Genomic DNA, 19,221 nt, shown 5'->3' with positions numbered 1-19,221 from the left:
GTGAGCGGGCCAGGTGTTGCCTTGTCGATTCTAAGAGCTGATGGAAACACAATTCTAGGTGATAGGCATGACCGGCCTGATCTACAACCCACTACACTGACATAAATCACACATAGACCGTTAGGCTTCAGGGCCTGGTTGAACTTCTAGGAAGCAACTCTCTGAGAGCAACTGACTAAAAAGGAAATTGAAACCTTTGTTGTCAGATTGTTACATACAGTAGATCTCACAGTAGCTTAAAAATCGATGAAAAATGTCCCTTTTTTGCGACATTTAAATCGCTTTCTTTTAATAAGATTGCGCCACAGTGTGAAAGCGTCCCCGAACTGCATTGATGGAGGTAAATCAGCTTTATAATGTACCTCCTTCCTTTGCAGTGTGGCTAATTTAAGCCTCTGGCAGATGGATTTCTAGATCAACAAGCATTACTAGACTGTTATGATTCTGGAGCATGTTGAGGTCAGTTGTAGCTCTGCAACATGAAAGGCAGCTGGTTTTCCAGCGCGTTGATCCTATTAATCAGGGTATTTCTTAGCCAGTCACGAACCCATCACAGCCCACATCTCCATCCAGTGCAACCCACTTGCCTTCGATTTCATCATTTCATTTTGTTTGTTGGTGAATCAAAAGGCTCCACGACACTAGAAAAAGCCTTTTTATGTGTGTGGAGATTATGCCATTTATACGAGTCTTCTGATCCCAGCGACCAAGGCATGATGTGTTGCACTGCTTGTTAATTTATTTGTAGTGTATGGTAATTTATATGGAAGTGTATTTCTTGCTGTATGTCAGTGGATTATATGTCGTCAGTACTTGTAATTGTTAGCTTTCCTTCCTACAACATCTACCCACTGTGACCCTAACCCTAACCCACATCTATCCTTTAAATGCAGCAGTACGGCTGACAAAGAAGACACTGACGAACCATCTCCCCCACCTTCCCCCCCCTTTCTAAACTCATTTCTGATTCCCCGCACTGTGACACAGCTTTTCTGGACCAGGTCTTCTGGGAAGTAAGGCTGACTTAGTGGGCCTCAGTGGTGACGTGCTCGTCTCTTTCATGTGGGTTCTGTATCTGATGTGCTTAAAACAACTCTGAGGGTAGAAGTTCAATACTTGTTACTTCATTAATAGAATCATAAGGGATAATTCCGCTGATGAGTCAGAAAGGGCCCTCGGAAATATTTAGTCTTCATCGCCGTCAGACACGATGGTCTTATTGTGCTGTGTTCAGGCATAGAGCAACATATATCACTTTATCTCTGGCAGCCACAACAAATGTGCTCAAGAAAAAGTCTATTGAAGCAACAATGAACCCGTGAATGAACTTGCTAATTGCCAATAACAGTTTTTCAAATCATTTATGGGTAAATATAAGAGAGGTCACTTGGAAAACACAATTCCACAAAAGCTGCAGATGCTGCAACTTTAGTCTGTTGCCTCATTTTCTTAGTCTAACTTCCTGTCTGACTTAAATCTGTACTGTACTGTACTGTACACACACACACACGCATGTTTCTATAGGATTTAGTGTGTGAAATGACCGAGTGTAGAGGATCCTGCTAAAGTGTCTCCAGATGTTTACGGCGATATGGTATTTATCAGTCATGCAGACTGGGATCATTATGAACAGGCCAGGAAGAAGGGGGGGGGGGGGGGGGGGGGGGGGGGGAGAGAGAAGGTGGAGAATGAAAGAAAAAGATGGATGAATGCAAAATAAGTAAACAAATTGCAAAGCAAAAAGCCCGGGAAGATAAGACAGGTGGAGGATATCAGGAAGAGAAGAAGAAAAAGTTCAGAAAGGTGAGAATGAGAGACGGCGAGATACTGAAGACCGGAGGGACATGAAGGACAGTGAAGAGATGGGGCAGCGGTGTACCTCTGCTGCACAGTCCCACAGTCGGGGAACTTGAAGGCCTCTCTCACCTCTCTGTCAGCAATGTGCCTCTGCCTTTCATTCCAAACTTTGGCTCAAAGGATTAGCGAAGCACACGCGCACGCAAGCACCAACAAACACACCGCTCACAGCGATCCAAGCAGGTATAGGCATGCATTAATATTAACAGCAAAAGTTCTAAAAATGTGAGTGCTACACTCAGTCAAATGAGTGTGCAATTCCAGTGTTGTATGCACACACACACACACATATATATATATATATATATATATATATATATATATATATATATATATATATATATATATATATATATATATATATATATATATATATATATACACATACACACACACACCAATGCCTGAGTCATCTTTCCTGGGTGGTCCTCCTGTGCAGATAAGGCAGGCATGTTTCCCTAGGGTGAAGTAAAAGCAACAGAGGGCAGGAAAAAAAGCAAAGAAGAAAGAAAGGAGGGAATAGTGGGAGGAGGAAAAAAGGCCAGGGGCCTCTTTAAACTTTGTGTTTTGTTAGGAGCCGAGCTGCTCTTCATGTGCGGCGGGGCCTTCTATTTGCAGCGTGCTGTCAGAAGTTTCTCCCAAAGTCTGGATTAAAGAGATCCTCTAATGACACTGAGGCTGGACGACTTCAGACAGCAGTGAAAACCTCACACTGCACCGCCTCCAGCCAAGGACACACACACACACACACTCTCTCTCTCTCTCACACACACACACACACAAACAAGCAAAAGGGTAAGAAAAGATACATACACGAGGGGCATGAAGCACGCAGACATATATAAGCAAAGACACAGTATGTGGACTGCGCCCACACACACACAAACACACGCACACACGCACGCACACACACACACACACACACACACACACACACACACACGCAGCTTTAGCAGAACAAGGTGGTGTGTGTTTGTATGTCTACTGATCTAATAGTAAATAATAAAGAAGGTGCTAACCTCAAGGAGAGGTGGATGGCCAGAGAGACGAGCACAGACTCTCTTTTATCTACACCTTTATCAAAGGATTGTGGGAAAGGTAAAGTGAGTGTAAGAGAGAAGCTGGAGGAGGAGGAGGAGGAGAGGTCTCCCTCCTGAGGTGTTAGAAAAGTGAAACTTTTGCTGTGCCGTCTGTCTGCGTGCAGGAATAAAAAGACGTGGTTTAGCAAGTCGACGAGGACAGCCCCTCTGAAAGATATCACTCATTTTGGTATGAATCGTCTTGCTCTCAGCGCATTGATGCTTTTCAGCACTTTTTGAGTTGATTTGGAACTGAAGCGGGAAGCTGCTGTGATGGCGGCAGCAGCGAACTCTCCTGAACAGCAAACAGAACAGTTATCTCGTCTATTGCAATATGCACACATGTCAGCACAGTTATGGAGGAGCCGTTCCTAGTACTGATGAAAATAGTAAAACAATTGCCGCTGTAATGAAGACATGTTGCAACCGAGCTATGCCCACAGGGGTAACACACTGTTCTCTATCTTTCCGTCTCTGTCTCTTTCAGCTGCTGTGAGCTACAGTAGAAAGAGAATAGGAAACAACTCTGAAATATGCACCATGTGCCCTGTGTGTATTTGTGTGTGTGTGTGTTTGCGCGGGCTCACATACATATATTCTGTTTATCAAATAGTGTATCATTTAATGGATGTTAAGTTTAGCAAAACTTGCAAATACAATTGCAGCCCGAAAACTCTCGTCTTGAACAGAGATGCCAGTTTAATTTAAGGATTGAGCGCTCAGGTTCTTACCAGACATATGATTATTATACAAATCAATAGGGGAAACACATTGTGACATACAGTGACAGAGGAATTGCAGCCAGAACTGTAGTAAAAAGCCAACAAGCGATACGAGAGGTGGCAGCTCATCATCAGACTGTGAGAGGCAGACCTCTCGGCCCTATGTGGGTCGATCAGAATGGGATTTAAAACACAAAGTTTTAATAATGATGAGATTTAGGAAAGAAAAATGTATTTGTTGAAGTTAAGTGGAAGCTTTGTATGTTATAAATGTAATTTGCTGACTATATTTTCAACATATAAACTAAGAAATCCTCTGCATGCATTTATTATAATGTTATACACGAGTGCACAAGTCATGTGCCACCAGAGTAACGGCAACTGGAGTCATCTCTACTAGGGGGGGAAGCACAAGACATCAGGTTTCTTTGTAAACAGCATTAGACCTGTGGTTTAAGGAGTCATTTCCGTTCGTTGTCCGAGAATGGAGTACGGTCTCTATGAGATTCCCACGTTCCCTAGCTGCATCCTGGAATGTTATCTCTCTCCTACTTCCACCTCCTCTGATATGTGGATCAAACACTGCCGGGAATTTGCCCACAGCCGGAAAAGTCATCAATCAGCCAACACTAGGCACACATGTAGAGCTGTACACACACACACACACACACACACACACACACACACTAACATATACATGGAGCAGGCAGATGGGTGCTTACACAGATATATAAAGAGAGTCAGAGAGTGAAGAGAGAGGGATCCTTGCCTTAGATATACACATCCAAGATGAGACATTTCAAGCAGACACCAGTGCTGATGTAAAGCACGAAACAGGCCTGAACTGGGAGGAGAGTGCAGCCTTACTGACAACACGACAGTCTCCTCACTCACTTAGGATTTAGGAGCACAACGGCCACATAAGCCGCACAATGGAGCGTAGCCGGAATTCTACAAAATAGTTTAGTCATTTTAGCTGTAACTGAGCAAAGACACTGAGAATGTGAACAACACTGGGCTGAAAACAATATAAGCAATATGAAATGATCAACTTCTTAAGGCTAATATGTTGCTAAATAAAAACAGAGCAACATATGCAATCCACTGGAATCCTCTTTCGCATCACCTTGTCAACTTTTAACCGAAGTTTAGTCAGCTAACGCCTGAGTTACACACTGCATGATGTTTTCACCATTCGTTATTTTTGCTTCGTCTCTCTGTCATTTCAAACTGGATACTTAGTGTGCAGTAACTGGGAGCGGGTGTCCAAAACTTTATACGCAGAGGCTCTGTTTTGGTTTATTGGACAGACAAACCAAAGATTTGAAAAGGTTAAAACAGTCCGCACAGAGATACAAACAGAGGTGTAGATTCTCAGTGATGTATTCCACATTACTGGGAGTCATTTGATTTAATGTTAATATTGGAAACACTTCCTAATTCACCTTTAAGTCTAAAAGAACTGTGAAAGTATTATTCATGCTCACACAAACGGCAACAAAAGAAAGTGTCAGAGACACAGATGGCTTATACTTCACTAAACAAATGCGCGGTTCAAGGTTGACACGAAGAACATGGACATGTGCTGAAGGACGTGGACAGACACGCGAACAGAGAAGACCAATGCGCGCGCACACACACACACACATACGATTGAAGCAGCTCTTTGCCTCTGCCACAGAGGGTATCCAGCACACCTGTTCTTGATCCACTGCTGCCATTCCTTCCCACAGGCAAAGTCATCCTTTCAACCCCCTCAGAAACTAATGCATATATAACGACAGAACTACAGACAAACTGCAGCTGCTACAACTAGCCCCCTTGAATGTCGACATGTTTGTGTGGCTGTGTGTGTGTGTGAGCCTTGTCCCTCGTTACTGGTGCACATGTATAAAAGCTAAAGCATCTAGGTCACATAGACTTCATCTACATTTGACAAAGAAATGTACAGCCAACACTGTCGAGTGTCCAAAGCACAGTGCACCTCATATATTCACTCTCATCCTCAAACAGAGTGAGACAATGGTCACTGTGTTGCATTATGTAATGTGTCTGCTGTCACCTCACCCAGAGGACCCTACAACAGGACCAACTCTTTGACTTGCACTTGAAGTTACTGCTGGATGGGCCTTGTTCATCCCTGTGTGTGTGTTGTGTGTGTGTGTGAGAATATACTGAGCATATGTGGGTGTACGTTAGAGAATGCAACACTATTGAAAAATGTAGAGACAAGGGCACTAACTCAAAGCTATGTTTGTGTGCGAGTTTGAGGGACAGAAAGATACAGATAAAGACTTAGTGAGGAGAAAATGGGGAGATAGTATATGTAGGCCCATGTATAAGAATGAGACATGAACACTAAGATATGGGTGTGTGTGTGTGTGCGTGTGTGAGCATGCACGTGTGTTCGCGCTCATGGCAGGCAGAAAAAGACAGGAAGCACTGCTGTGGGGAGCAGGAACAGCGGTGCTGATCAAAGCCCGGGCGGGTGACACTATGGGCGGAGTGCCATTGTTTATTCACCAGCCACCTCTCCCTTTTGGCAGGGCGAGGTGAGCATGTGTGCGTGTTGTGTGTGTGTGTTGTGTGTGTGTGTGTGTGTGTGTGTGTGTGTAAGACAGACATAGAGTTTGAGACAGAAAGAGTTCGAAGATACAAAGTTGGAAAGATATAGGGTGTGTGGTAGAGAAAAGAGACAGGGCCTGTGTGTGTGTGTGTGTGTGTGTGTGTGTGTGTGTGTGTGTGTGTGTGTGTGTGTGTGTGTGTGTGTGTGTGTGTGTGTGTCCTTGCACCTTTCTCTTGGCAGGCTAATGTGGGCTTGAGTTCTGTCAGATTTGGCAGCTGCACATTTCAGGCACACACTCTCGCACACAGGCAAAAGCACTGCCTGTGCACACGGCCACACAAGCACACATCCTGTACTAAAGTAATCCCAATAACCTCACTATTAAACTTCACCTTCACCTCAACCCCCTGTGTCTCATAAAGGAAAAAACTAACAGAGACACTTTACCAAGAAACCACGTGTAAGGAAACCGATAACATGAGGAAGTGAATAATCCTCTCACCTCAGCTGGCTATGTCCCAATGCGCTACACTGGCCTCCTCTATATTGGTTCCTATTCCCCTTACCTGATATGAATAGACTGGACAGATGAAAGCAAATACAACACTTTCATCTTGCTTTCACCTTCCACAGTCCTTTGACACCCGCCTGGTTCTAGTGTAATAAAACTGCCCATTATGAGATAATTGGTAACCTAAATATAACTGGCAACAACTCCATATGGGAGATCATTCATCGGACACAAAGGCAGGAAGTAAGGTGAAACATTGGAAGGGCAATTTGCTTATCCTCAGCTTCTCTTTATTTATCATACAATGTTTGACACGGCAACTTTCTGTTCCTGATGGATGGATGTGTACGTTTAGTCCACGAGCATATTGTTGAATCGCACAACCATTCGATCTATGTATGAATCACAGAAAACCAAAACAATGAGCTAAAAGTGGCTAAAATCTGCAGAGTTGGGTTCAACAGAACAAGAAGCCCTTTCACGTACAGAAACAGTCATTTCTTTCAATATACAAAAACATCAAAGCTACTTGGTCTCCTCATACATCTGGACAGGGGTATCGCACTGACTAGCCTGCGCACTTCACGTCTGCAACACACACTTTTATATTTAGTCCATTTCCTATTCAAACTGAGAAGGGCCAGCAAGGCAAACAGGCACACACACACACACACACACACACACACACACACACACACACACACACTCAAGTGCTCATGACTATATGTACACACTTGCTCATACAAAAATACTCCCCACTTAAAACGTCACTTATACAAAAACCCCCAGATAATGAGCATACTTAACTGTACTACCGTTGTTCTAAAAAAAGGGGTTTACGAGATACAACAGTCTCTGCAGTTAACACCCGTATTTAAGAAGTCACAAGTACAGTAGAGCCACAGAGGGAGTTAAATTCGGGCTAGAAACGGCAGAATAGGGCTGGCGAGGGAAAAAAAGGGACATCTGATCCGGTGCAGCATGCATTCTGAACAACTGTTTTGGGATTATCCCAATTCAAATGCGCGGCTAACTTTGATGTTATTTTCTTCCCCTCCCATTGTCTGAAGCCCCTCTCTCTCTTCATAATCCGAGCCCTTTGAAGTGAGCAGCATGGAAACAATGTCAGCAGGCGACACACTCCCTCGATGGCCCACTGACAGCCCTCCGCCATTTCTTTCTGGCTTTTTTTCCTTTCTCTCTCTCTCTCCCCTTTCTTCCCTTGTCCTTCTGTTTGCTGTCTCAATCCTCACACTTCCTCCATCCTTTTGTTGGTTCTCCCTCTTTATTCGCCTTCATTGTGTACCATCTCATCCATCTCCTGTCCCTTTTCTTTCAAGTTTACACCAACTATTCAACTTGTTTTTTTTTTTTTTTCATTTTCTGTCTCTTTATTTGCAGTTTGACCGATCTTACCTTCCACTCCCTCATTGATTCTCTTTCTCCACTCATGTCTGGCCTTTAATAAGCATCAAACAATTAATTGGAGTCTCATTAGCGGGTGGTTAATACAGGGGGGATCGTAATAATGAGGACACAGATAATGGAAACAGAAAGCCTTTGTCTGCTCCCAACACAGATGCCATGGCCTGTGTCTAGAAACACAGCCTACAACAGAGGAGACAGCATGCGTGCGTGCGTGCGTGTTGTGTCATTACAGTTAGATTACAAGCAACAATATGAGACAGCGTAGCCAGAGTCTGTGTCACCAAGTCTGGCCCACACAAAAAGATTTTTCAAATCTTAACAGGTGTTGAAAAATTGAGAGACGCCACACATAACGACATGTAATGATAAGTTACGGCTGTCATCGGGGTTCCCTAAACACAGCAGGATATCGGATCGTAAATATTGAACGTGTATGATTTGAAATCGGTGACCGTTGTCGAAAGGGGAGAATCGGGCCCAGAATCGGCTTGATTCTCATGTAGCGTGTACCCCGCGTAAGTGTATATAACTGCGTCATATCTGTAGTTTTTATCCTCTATTTAGACATTTTATCTGAACACAGTGTCACAGTGTGAATGTGTTTATGAATGAGTGAGACAGGGATTCTGAAAAGATCTGCCCGAGTCTGGACTGAATGATTAGACCAACACAGAACCACCACCGGTCTTTACTGTCAATCATATACGGATCGCAACAGACATTTCAGGCATTCTAGGTGTGCAGCAGGGCCGGGGCAAGCCAGAGCAAACTGGTCGCTTTAAGAGGAAACTCTGAGCGAGGGGGGGGCCTGGCTACCAGGGCCTGGAAGGAGAGGAGATCTAAAAGGGAGGCTCACAAATCTGCCTCTTTACTATATGAGGCAGCTGCAAACCACAAACAGACAAGGTTGTGTTTGGAAACATGTCCTGATCCCAGACACAACAACTCTTTATTTAGTGAGCCACGCCCAATCAACTGCCACTGTGTCCCAGTCTGGTTGCTAGGGCAAGAGGCAGAATTAAAGATCCTGTGAGTCTAAAAGAGAAAAGTGCACGGAGGAGGATGAAGAGCAGGAACAAGAACAGGGAAAAAACGAGATAAATATTGTTTTGTGTACATTTTGTAAGACAGTTACAGTGTAGTTTTACAGCGTACTTCACTTTTCCTGAGCTACCTATTGGCATGTTAAATGACTACAAAGTCAAGCATGGACAAAGAGACGTTTTTTTCCCCCCTCTAAAGACTATCAACTAATATAGTTCTACATGTGAAGTTTAGTTATGAAAGGTTTAAGGAAATAAACTAGTGAGAAATAAAAAGCTCAACGCTAAAATGCAGTTGAACTGTGAAAGAGAATGGCAGTAATGATATAGAGAGGCTCCGACTAAAGAAGTGGGGTGCAGCGGACAGATTTATAAGGTTCAGCCAGACACAGAGCACACAAGCCACTTAAAGACACTATGGAGTTTGCAGCTAGCCGTAAAAATGACAGAGCGCATGCATACAAACTGTGACAGTGCTTTAACAAAAGAAAAGCGACCCATGTCTACTCCATAAAAGTAAATTCCAGACAAGGCTTTCTTTCAGGATGTAGTTTATGGACGCCCCCCCCGTTCTCACAGTCTAAAGGTTTGCCTCTGCAGATGAACACTACAGAGAGCACTGACACAGGACAGGAAGTATATAAGACCGCTAGCAGATAGCAAGATGAGAGAAAAGTAGATAAAATGGCACCTTGAAGATTTATTTACGCTGGTTCAGATGCTGCCAGCGGTACAGCTTTTAATCCCCTCCATTATAGTGTACGCAATATGTAAAAACTAAGCACTCTCACTCTCACTCACTATTTAATCAAAACATATACAATATTATGGGATTGAATTAAAAGATTTATGTGTGTTATCTAGTGGGTATGCTCAGATTTACACTCCCAAAGTGTTTCTTTTTGACTATTATTATATTGTATTTTACTTTTACAATGTTATTGATGTTTTGTGGAGTTCATAGATGTGTTTTTGTTTCTACTTTTGCTCCGTTTATCTGCTTTTATTGTCATGTCAAGCTGAAAGGTGCAATATAAATGAATGATTTATTATTATTACAATAGGATTACAGCTGGTTAATATCTAACTTCAACTGACTGCAGACCAATTTACAGTTTTTTTCTTTTGTCTTTTGCTGTTGTATCGTTTGCTGGTTTTTATTTGATGTTTTTTCCAAGAAAGCACTTTGTAATCTAAGAAAAGTACTATATAAATAGAGTTTATTATTATTATTATTGCTGCTCTGATTCATTACTGAAAATCAGCATAGATTGTGATCAACCAATCATCAGTTGAGGTCGATTAGACAGATCCTGATACATCTTGCCTTATGATAAATCAAGTTACTAGATGATGCCTCACTTAATAATTAAGCCTTGCTATTAAAATATTTATTTATAATGTATTTTTTAATATCCTTGGGGGTGCCTTTATTTGAGGCTTCTGCTACAATATGCTGATAACAACTGTAATAATAATAATAATAACTCTGATAATGCAGTAATATTGCTCTGGACTCCACACCTACTGATAGTCATTTTGTTTCTCATATCAATGTTGGTAGATAAAATTCAGCAGATGGTCTCTCAACTGCCCGACACTGACCTTGTTGGCACGATCGGCGTGGTGATTTATTGTCCTCCTCTCCTCATCCCATCGAACATTGGACTCCTCCAACTGCTTCTCAATCGCCTGCTGCAGACGAACAGCTTCCTCCTTTGAGTCACATACGGATGTTTGTAGCTCTGCAATTAGCTGGAGGTGAGAAGAAGAGGAGAGAGAGGAAAAACTTGATGAAATGACGTAAATCAAAAGATTAGTTGACATCCTGTCAGATGTCCCGTCTGCTCTTTGGAAAGCTTTCAAAGTGCAAAGAAAACGTACAAGTTCCATGTTCTTTTTCTAGGCTTGTGTTTGAGATAAGTGACGCAGTAAAACAATTAAAGTGCAGAGAAAACCTGTTGCTGGATGCAAAATGCAAAACATGTTCCCTGGAAACAAAATGCTGATTTGCTACATTTCACTGAACTCACTAAATGACTTGTATCTGATGGAAAATGATTTGTCATGGATTTGGATGGCAGTAACAATCACCTTGAAACACATGCTTTTTCTCAAAATCTCATGTCTTGTGTCTTTTTTGAGACGAGAGAGAGAAAGAGAAAGAAGAGGGAGGTAAAAAAAAAAGAATAGACAGGAAGGAAAAAACAACTTCCTTTTTGAAGAGTGGAATGACTTTGTGTTGGTGAACTTGCGGTGCACACCAAGATGAAAAGGAACTGCCTCGGCTTTGAAATCCTCCAGTCAAAAATTAACATTCTATTTAAGCCACTGTCAGGGAAAGGCAGAGGAAAGATGAGAGAGAGTGAAAGAGAGAGGAAGGGGGAGAGAGAAAGAGAAAGAGAGAGACAGAGGTGTGTGGGGGTGGGGGGGGCAGTGCTGCTGCTGCTTGCTTTGGGCTAGACAGATAATTGTTTACCGTGTTCAAACTCCAGAGGACTAGCCCTGCTGGAATCTGCACAATGTGTGGGAGTAAGGGAGTTAAAGTGGTGCAGGTCGACCACAGAGAGAGAGAGGGGGAGAGCGAGAGAGAGAGAGAGGGGGAGAGCGAGAGAGAGGGAGAGAGACAGAGAGAGACAGAGAGAGAGAGAGAGGGAGAGAGACAGCGAGAGAGAGAGAGAGAGAGAGAGAGAGAGAGAGAGACAGCGAGAGAGAGAGAGAGAGAGAGAGAGAGAGACAGAGAGACGGAGAGAGAGAGACGGAGAGATAGGGGGGAGAGAGAGAGAGGTTGCCTTTTTCTTTTCTCATGTCTCTCTTTTTTCTCTCCCAGAGATAGAGATACCGATCTCTCTCTCCCTCTATCTAAGCATAGATAGAGATCTCCTCTCTCTCTCCATAGGTTTTATACTAGTATATATCAGTATATATCAGAAGACTCTATCTAGCAGATCCCTCTACATACGAATATAGAGCATAAACCATATAGATACTCTAACTATACTATAATCCCCTAATCAGAGAGAGAGAGAGAGGAGAGAGAGATAGAGAGAGAGAGAGAGAGAGAGGAGATGGAGAGGGAGATTAGGCTTATTTTGTGAGCAGGAAAGCCACATGAAAGCAACAAATGACACCTTATTATGGGAACACCATTTCTGGGCGTAATAATTATTTTACAATATGGATTCCCTGCATCTGCTGGTCTTCAGCCCCAGGCGGTGGCGGCACTCTAAACTGGTGAACTCAGCTGTCTGTCTTGTTATTCCTGTATATATATACACACACACACACACACACACACACACACACACACACACACACACACACACACACACACACACACACACACACACACAGCACCTTTTTCTGTCTGATAGCCAGCCAGGCCTTTTTAAGTCTGTAATTGGTCTGGTGAGACTTGTCTATTTCCCAAGCCTGCTGGCATCTCTGTTTAGGGCTAAAGGCAGGCTTACCTCTCCATGAACCGGAGGTTATAAAGTGGAGAAATAAGCAGGACTGGTGTTTATTTACACCTCTTTGTAAACAGAAAGCGGAATAACTAAGGCCATAAAACAATGGCCACCATAGGGAAAAAGGGGATGCTTTGCAATGTTACATGAAAAGAAAACATTTGCGGGTGTGAAAACGTGGTGGCTGATGTCGAAATAGTCAAGACCTCTTATTGCTGCACACACCTCTGATTTGTTAATGCTCTTAGCCTTCAGACATTAGTGGCTATTTTCTGCACTGGCATGCACATCATGCATGGCCCTCCAAAGAGTTTCATACGCCAAAAAATTCAAACTGAATTAATAATTCAACGATTCAAGGAGTTGATCAACATAAAACTTATCTGCAACTCTAAACTAAAAAAAAGTTTGATACTGTTTTCAAATATTTTGTTAATGATTATTCAAGAATTGATCTTGCAAATGAATTGATAAAATACTAGTTGCACCAAAAAAATCATAGTTTGCTCAAGTGACTTTATAACTGAAGTCAATCTTATGTTATAAAGAACATCTGCAAATGAACTTTTACTAAAACCTACATGAATTGATTTTTTTTGGCCACTTCGGAGGCGCACAACGCGCTGCAGTGCAAACACAACACACCTTGTAAAATTGGAGCCACATTAGAAATCATTTAGAGTTGTGTTTCTGATGAATGTAAGTCAAATATTCACTCTTCATCAAGCTCCACCAACTCCTGAGGGAGAAATCTGGTTATTTAGCTGCTAAATGCTCCGCTATGTTCACCAGCTAGCGTACAAAGCTTTTTCACAGGTCTCTTGCTACTTCTAGAAACGATACTGATCAGAGTGAGCCAAAACAGTACAGTTGTGGGCCGTAAAACCAAAACAAAGCACTGATAAACAGTAAAACGCTGTGTAGAGCTGTAGAGTCTGGGGATGATTCTCTGTGTGTTCATTCCTACATTCGAATAAAGACTGTAACAGATCCTATTTGGTTAATACACGCCTAAGAGGTCACATGTGAAGACTATTATGCAGAAATAAATGAGGTATATTTGCATATGGAGTGAACTTCAACCTCTTTCTTCCAGAACATGGTACTTCTCATGTGCCGTGTTTCCCATGGCAATCCCCCTCCACCCACCTACTCCAACGGTGAGACGGTCAGGGATAAAGTAATGATCTCCCACCAGCACCACCGCTACCACCTACCGTAGCCAGATCATTAAGTGGGGAACGAGAGCACAGCCCTGTTCAGTTCACAGGTCACCCAGGAGGACCACTCACAGCTAGATGCTTAACACACAGGATTGGATTGGGGAGACACTAATTAGGAGAGTCTGTTTATGTGTGTGCGAGAAAGAGAGACAAAAGCAAAGACGTGGCGTGCAAGAGAGAGGGATGTGTGTGTGCTCACGCACGTAAACATATACCCTTACGTGCTGCGTCTCCAGTCCCCTTAGGATAATGTATGGCGTGGTATGTTTTTAATTGGGTTATTAGTCATGCAGTTGAGCTGAAGAGCGATGCCCCCTGTCAGACACTGAGGGGTTAACAACTGGGGTTAGCCTTTGAGGTTCAAAGGCCTCTTGTTTACATTCGACTGAGTTGCCCCAAGGGGTAGGCAACAAATCCCCCCACCTGTTCCACCTTTACCTTTTAAAACAAAGCCGCCCAAGCCCAAGACAAGTAGCCCGCATTAATCACGCTTATTAATACGTTTGCCCAAAAAAAACGCACCTTCAGCAGAACCCTCTGTATAACAAACACACTTCAACAAAGGTGTTGAATTCCGCGCACAGAGACTTTTCTTTAATGTCAGAGAGAGTGTTGTTTGTTGAGCCTGTGCCAGCTTTGTGTCCCCAAAACAGAGGATTAATCACTTGTTGCTTTGTCTGCGGCGGCGTACCGCTCCGCCAAAGCGGGCAAACATGGCTGAACTTTCGCACAGCATCCGACTTCTTTTGAAGTTGAGCATTGTGTAACCTAATAAGCTCCCGTTTTCGCACAACATCTGCTTGTCAACCCCGCTTTCAACTCTGTGCCTTTGCCAGCCAACCCAAAATAGGGGGATTTAAAAGAGGAGAAGAAAGAAAGAAAAACAACCCCCCCCCCCCCCACCCACCCCTTTGAATCTCCTCTTTGGGTAACGAGGAGCAATTACGGCCAAATGATTATGATATTTTACCCTGCTACACAATCAAGAAGAAAACTCTTTTATTTTGTAATGTAAACACTACTTAGGGTGTTTTGGATCTTTTAAACCGGTGAGGTAAAAGCTGCCTGAACTTTCGGGGACATTTTGCTGAATGACGTTGAAGTTGTAAAGCCGGTTGGAGAGAAGAATTACCTCAGTTTTAAACGGGCTCCGTCTGAGGAGACGAGCAGTAATGTTAAACACGTGTCCCTCGATCACAAGTGTGGACAGATGATGCCGTAACATGAGGAAGAGAAACAGGTATGGAGATGAAGTAAAGAGGTATTAGAGTGCACGGGGGAGAGGATGGAGGAGAGGAGAATACTAGTGCAAGAACGGACAGTGTGAGTGTGTGAATTATAATACGGGACTTTAAGGTTGATTTATACTTCAAGATGTTGCAGAGGCTACTTGCTACAGTGATACCACATTACGTTTTGTCCTACAGGTTCTCAATGATGACAGGGATAGCTGATGGTGAAGACAACATGGAGACAGTTGAAGAAAGGCTCAGTGCGTTATTTGTGAACGAGCTAGCAAAGCCAATTCCAGTGCAAACCTTCCCATCATTAATTATACAAGAGGGCAACAGAAGGTAGGTCAAGCAATGTGTGGATTTTAAAGTAGTATGAATTGTAAATACAACCTTGATATATAACGTTGGCAAACAGTCACTTATTAGCACATTCAGGAACATAAGCATTCATTTGGAGTTGTGTTTCTGGCCACCTGATGAATTTAAATTGAATATTTACTCTCCTTCTAGCTCACTACGAGCGATCCCTTACACATAAGTATCTGATTCAATTATCCGTTATAAACATATTGATTGGTGCTGCTTTAAGGTCAAACATTTGTATTATCAAAAAACATCCAACATATCTGCTGTGAGACCTGATAACCTGTCCTGACTTCACACAATTCATAATTCAAGCAGCGAAGGAGAGCTTTTCACCTGAAACACCTCTGGACACAGAGATGAAAGAGAAAAGCCAGACAGCAGAGCTTTAGATTTTCTTTGTGTTAAACAATTTGTGGCGGTTTTTTTCTGTGTACATTTATTTGCCTGAGCTCTGCACAGACCTCATGCCGGATATAGGATGTGTGTGCACTTTGTGTGTGTTTGTGCTTATCTGTTTCAGGGTAAAGGGCAAGGTGGCTCGCTGTGTATTCAAGAGAGTGTGTGTGTGTGTGTGTTTACGTATGCGCTTCCTCACCTCTCCCATCAGTACATTCGTCCAATCTTTCAAGCGTTTCAGTGGAAAAAGAGGAATATAAAATGAAAGGAGGGGAAAAACGAAGGGTAGAAGAGAAAACTGATTACCTGGGCAGACTTGGCGAGCTTCTGACTGTACTCCTTCTCAATCTGCTTCAACCTGCTGTTGGTCTGCAACAAGAAGGGAGAGGGGAGTGTGAGAAAGAGATATGCAGACAGACGGATAGAGAGACACAAAGAGAGAGAGAGAGTTGTGAAATTGAATCTTCTGTTAGGAAGTGCATACACTACCCTCCCAACCTACCCATGCTCACTCACACACACAGACACACACACACACACACGCACACTCATGTTGACCTCTGCCTCTTGGCAGTGTGTCCCCGTGGCCCCTTGGCACAGCGCCAGTCTCGACGCTCATGTGTGCCAGCAGGTAGTGACGGGCATGGTGCACAGTGGGCACCACTCCCCTTTGATCCCCTGCCAACAATTCATCACTTAACAAGAAGGGGGGCAGGGGGGGGGGGAATTAAAACGTTGCTGCCAATTAGCTACAGGGAGAAGAAAAAGAGAGATGATCGGGAGAAGCTGGGAGACACAACGCGGTGGAGACGGGATGGGAGTGAATGGGGATTGTTGAGCGGCGCTCGGCTCTTTGTTTTCGGTTGTTTCTCTATGGGAAGCTAGCCAGCTGGAAGCAAAGACTCCGAGTGTCTAATACAAGATCTGCCACCGTTCAGCTAGCTGTGTTGTGATGCCAGAGTTTCAATGAGAGGCTGAACAGTGGAGTGAGATAATTAGGTGTGAAGTGCTGGAATTCGATGGGGCCGTCGATGGCTGCCTGTACGCCCGGTGACACAGTCTATACGAGTACTGTAGAGACACCACGGCTCGAACTAATGGGGGACAGACAGAAGGTCATTATTTGAAAGGCAAGGAGAGTCTTTTCAGGGGTTGTGGATCAACTTAGGCCATGGCATTGACGAGCCAGTGAAAAGCAACAAAGAATAACACACCTATTGTTTTAAATGCTTGAAAACTTCCTGTTCAACAAACGTAGGAAATATCTTTAAAATGGCAATCATGAAGAAATGTGTTTAGAAAATGTTTTTTAAATGATTCTCACACACACACACACACACACACACACACACACACACACGCTTGACACTCTGACAGCCACTGACAGAAGGACAACCCAATAACAAACACGGTTTTATTGAACGCGCCCCTCGCAGCCGTCAACACCTGAGCTGCATTTGGACTCTGCACCCCATCCAAACACTTCCTGACAAACACCGCCGCCCGGCTCTGAGCGGACACACCTGTCACCGCGGAAACACAGAGCCATCACCAAGGATACTGGCCTGTTTTCCTGCGCGAGGACTCTTTGAGTGGCAGCCTGCTCGTCCCTAGGGGCCCTATAGCAGCTGATGAGAGAGAGGGACACAAAAGAAGTGTGTAGAAAAGGCAAGAGAAAGAACTGTGTGTGGGAGAGGGGCGCAAATAAGAGTCCTTCCATGTTTTTCTTTACAGCCGACACATTTGCTGTCTCCCTTTAATGCTGCCGGACTGCTCCAGCTCGACTACAGCTTAGTTGAAGTGAAACTGTGATAGTTAGTATTACATTGTATCTTGTTTTGAAGGTGATCGGAAAGAATGAGACTTAAATGTGTCTCAGTAGTGAAAATGTTTACATCAAAGTTATACATCAGCATCATCTTTGTAATTGACTTTGAGGTAATGAGGTGTGTGTGTGTGTGTGTGACTCTCTGTACTGTACATGACACGTGTGAGTGTATTCATGGTAACATATGGCCAGATGTTTCATAAAAACATAAAGAGCTTGCTACTAGCCTATTCCTTTTACCTACAGTCACTCAGGGGGATTTAGCAGGAAGCATTGTACAACATCACACACTATACAACTCAACCATCTAAACATGCATTAAAAATGGCTGGAAATAGATGAAGATGTGGATCGTACATGCAAGGAAAAACAGCCCAACAGGACTGTGACAAATACAAAGAGAAAATCGGAGCTAAATTAAAAGCCCAGCCATATGTGTGTGTGTGTGTGTGTGTGTGTAAGCATTTTCAAAGAGACTACCTGTGCCCTGCCAAAGGCATTTTTGTGCTGAAGGCACTTTGAGGCTGTATCAGGCTCTTCAATCGCCTCTTATTCCTAGCTGTGTGGAGTGCGGCTGCTTTGAAGTGTGTGTGTGTGTGTGTATGTGTGTGTAGGGCTACTTGTGTGTTTGAGTGTGTTAAAGAGAGTGGAAGTGGATCAGAAGGCAAGGCATGCACCGCTTACCAGAACTTAATTAATAATCTGCAGTGGGAACCAGGCCAAACACACACACACACACACACACATACATAGACACATACTGACACGTGCACATTAGAAACGGACTGACGGGAGTGGAGGAAAAATGGGTGACAACTTTCTCTCTCACACACAGAAACACACACACACACACACTCACACTTGAAGATATGCCACACTTATTCAAACACAGACAATGGACAAATAGGACTCATGAAGGCCAAACACACATTTAGGGGTTTGATGTATCAAAGTGACATTTGCTCAAGGTGTTTTCTTGGTATGGACTGTTGTATTGTTGCTAAAGCAGGAAGAAACCAAAGTAAACATTTCTCAATAGAGAAATCCTGCCAACACATAAGAACTTAAGTGTGTGTGTTAAAGTCAGTGTGCCTGTTTCCACTGGGCAGGATATTGCCTCCATATGGCATTTCTCCCCCCCGATATGTTTCCAATCATCTCACATCGCTAAAGAGCAATTATGGTTTTCAGCACCTCCCTAAAAGCTGAACTCTGACAGAAAATATAAAACTGACGCAAGGGTGATTATCATAGTCCACGCACAGAAAGGACAAAATGTGACGACTGATTGACAGCTGATTTCTTAAAGTAATGAGTCACAAAACATGCTCTTTCAATGGTTGCTGGTAGTTTCCCCACGCACACACAACATGCGGTGTGCTGCACACTAGGGAGCTGATTTGTGGGGTTCATTTCTCAAGAAAGAAAACAAAAACATGATTTCAAAAAGAAGCTTTTCCCCATTGCTCCACTAAGCCTTCAGTTTCAGTGGCAGCATTA

At 43.4% G+C, this 19,221-nt stretch overlaps 1 protein-coding gene across 5 annotated transcripts in view; it reads right to left on the bottom strand.

Moving 5' to 3' along the window:
* cep112 (centrosomal protein 112) overlaps positions 1-19,221 on the bottom strand; it is a 95,115-nt gene that overhangs the window by 11,707 nt on the left and 64,187 nt on the right. For 4 of the 5 annotated variants that reach the window (XM_029437524.1, XM_029437526.1, XM_029437525.1 and 1 more), the window contains 2 exons: positions 16,200-16,262; positions 10,812-10,961 (listed from right to left, as the gene is read on the bottom strand). In XM_029437524.1, coding sequence (XP_029293384.1) covers positions 10,812-10,961; positions 16,200-16,262 — 213 coding nt within the window. The remainder of the gene's footprint in view (positions 1-10,811; positions 10,962-16,199; positions 16,263-19,221) is intronic. The other variant, XM_029437527.1, reaches the window with a different exon arrangement.

This window comes from Cottoperca gobio, chromosome 8 (genome assembly GCF_900634415.1).
Source record: "Cottoperca gobio chromosome 8, fCotGob3.1, whole genome shotgun sequence".
NCBI classification, from domain to species: domain Eukaryota; kingdom Metazoa; phylum Chordata; class Actinopteri; order Perciformes; family Bovichtidae; genus Cottoperca; species Cottoperca gobio.
The sequence above is the reverse complement of the archived record's forward strand: the minus strand, read 5'-3'. Positions and strand labels throughout refer to the sequence as shown.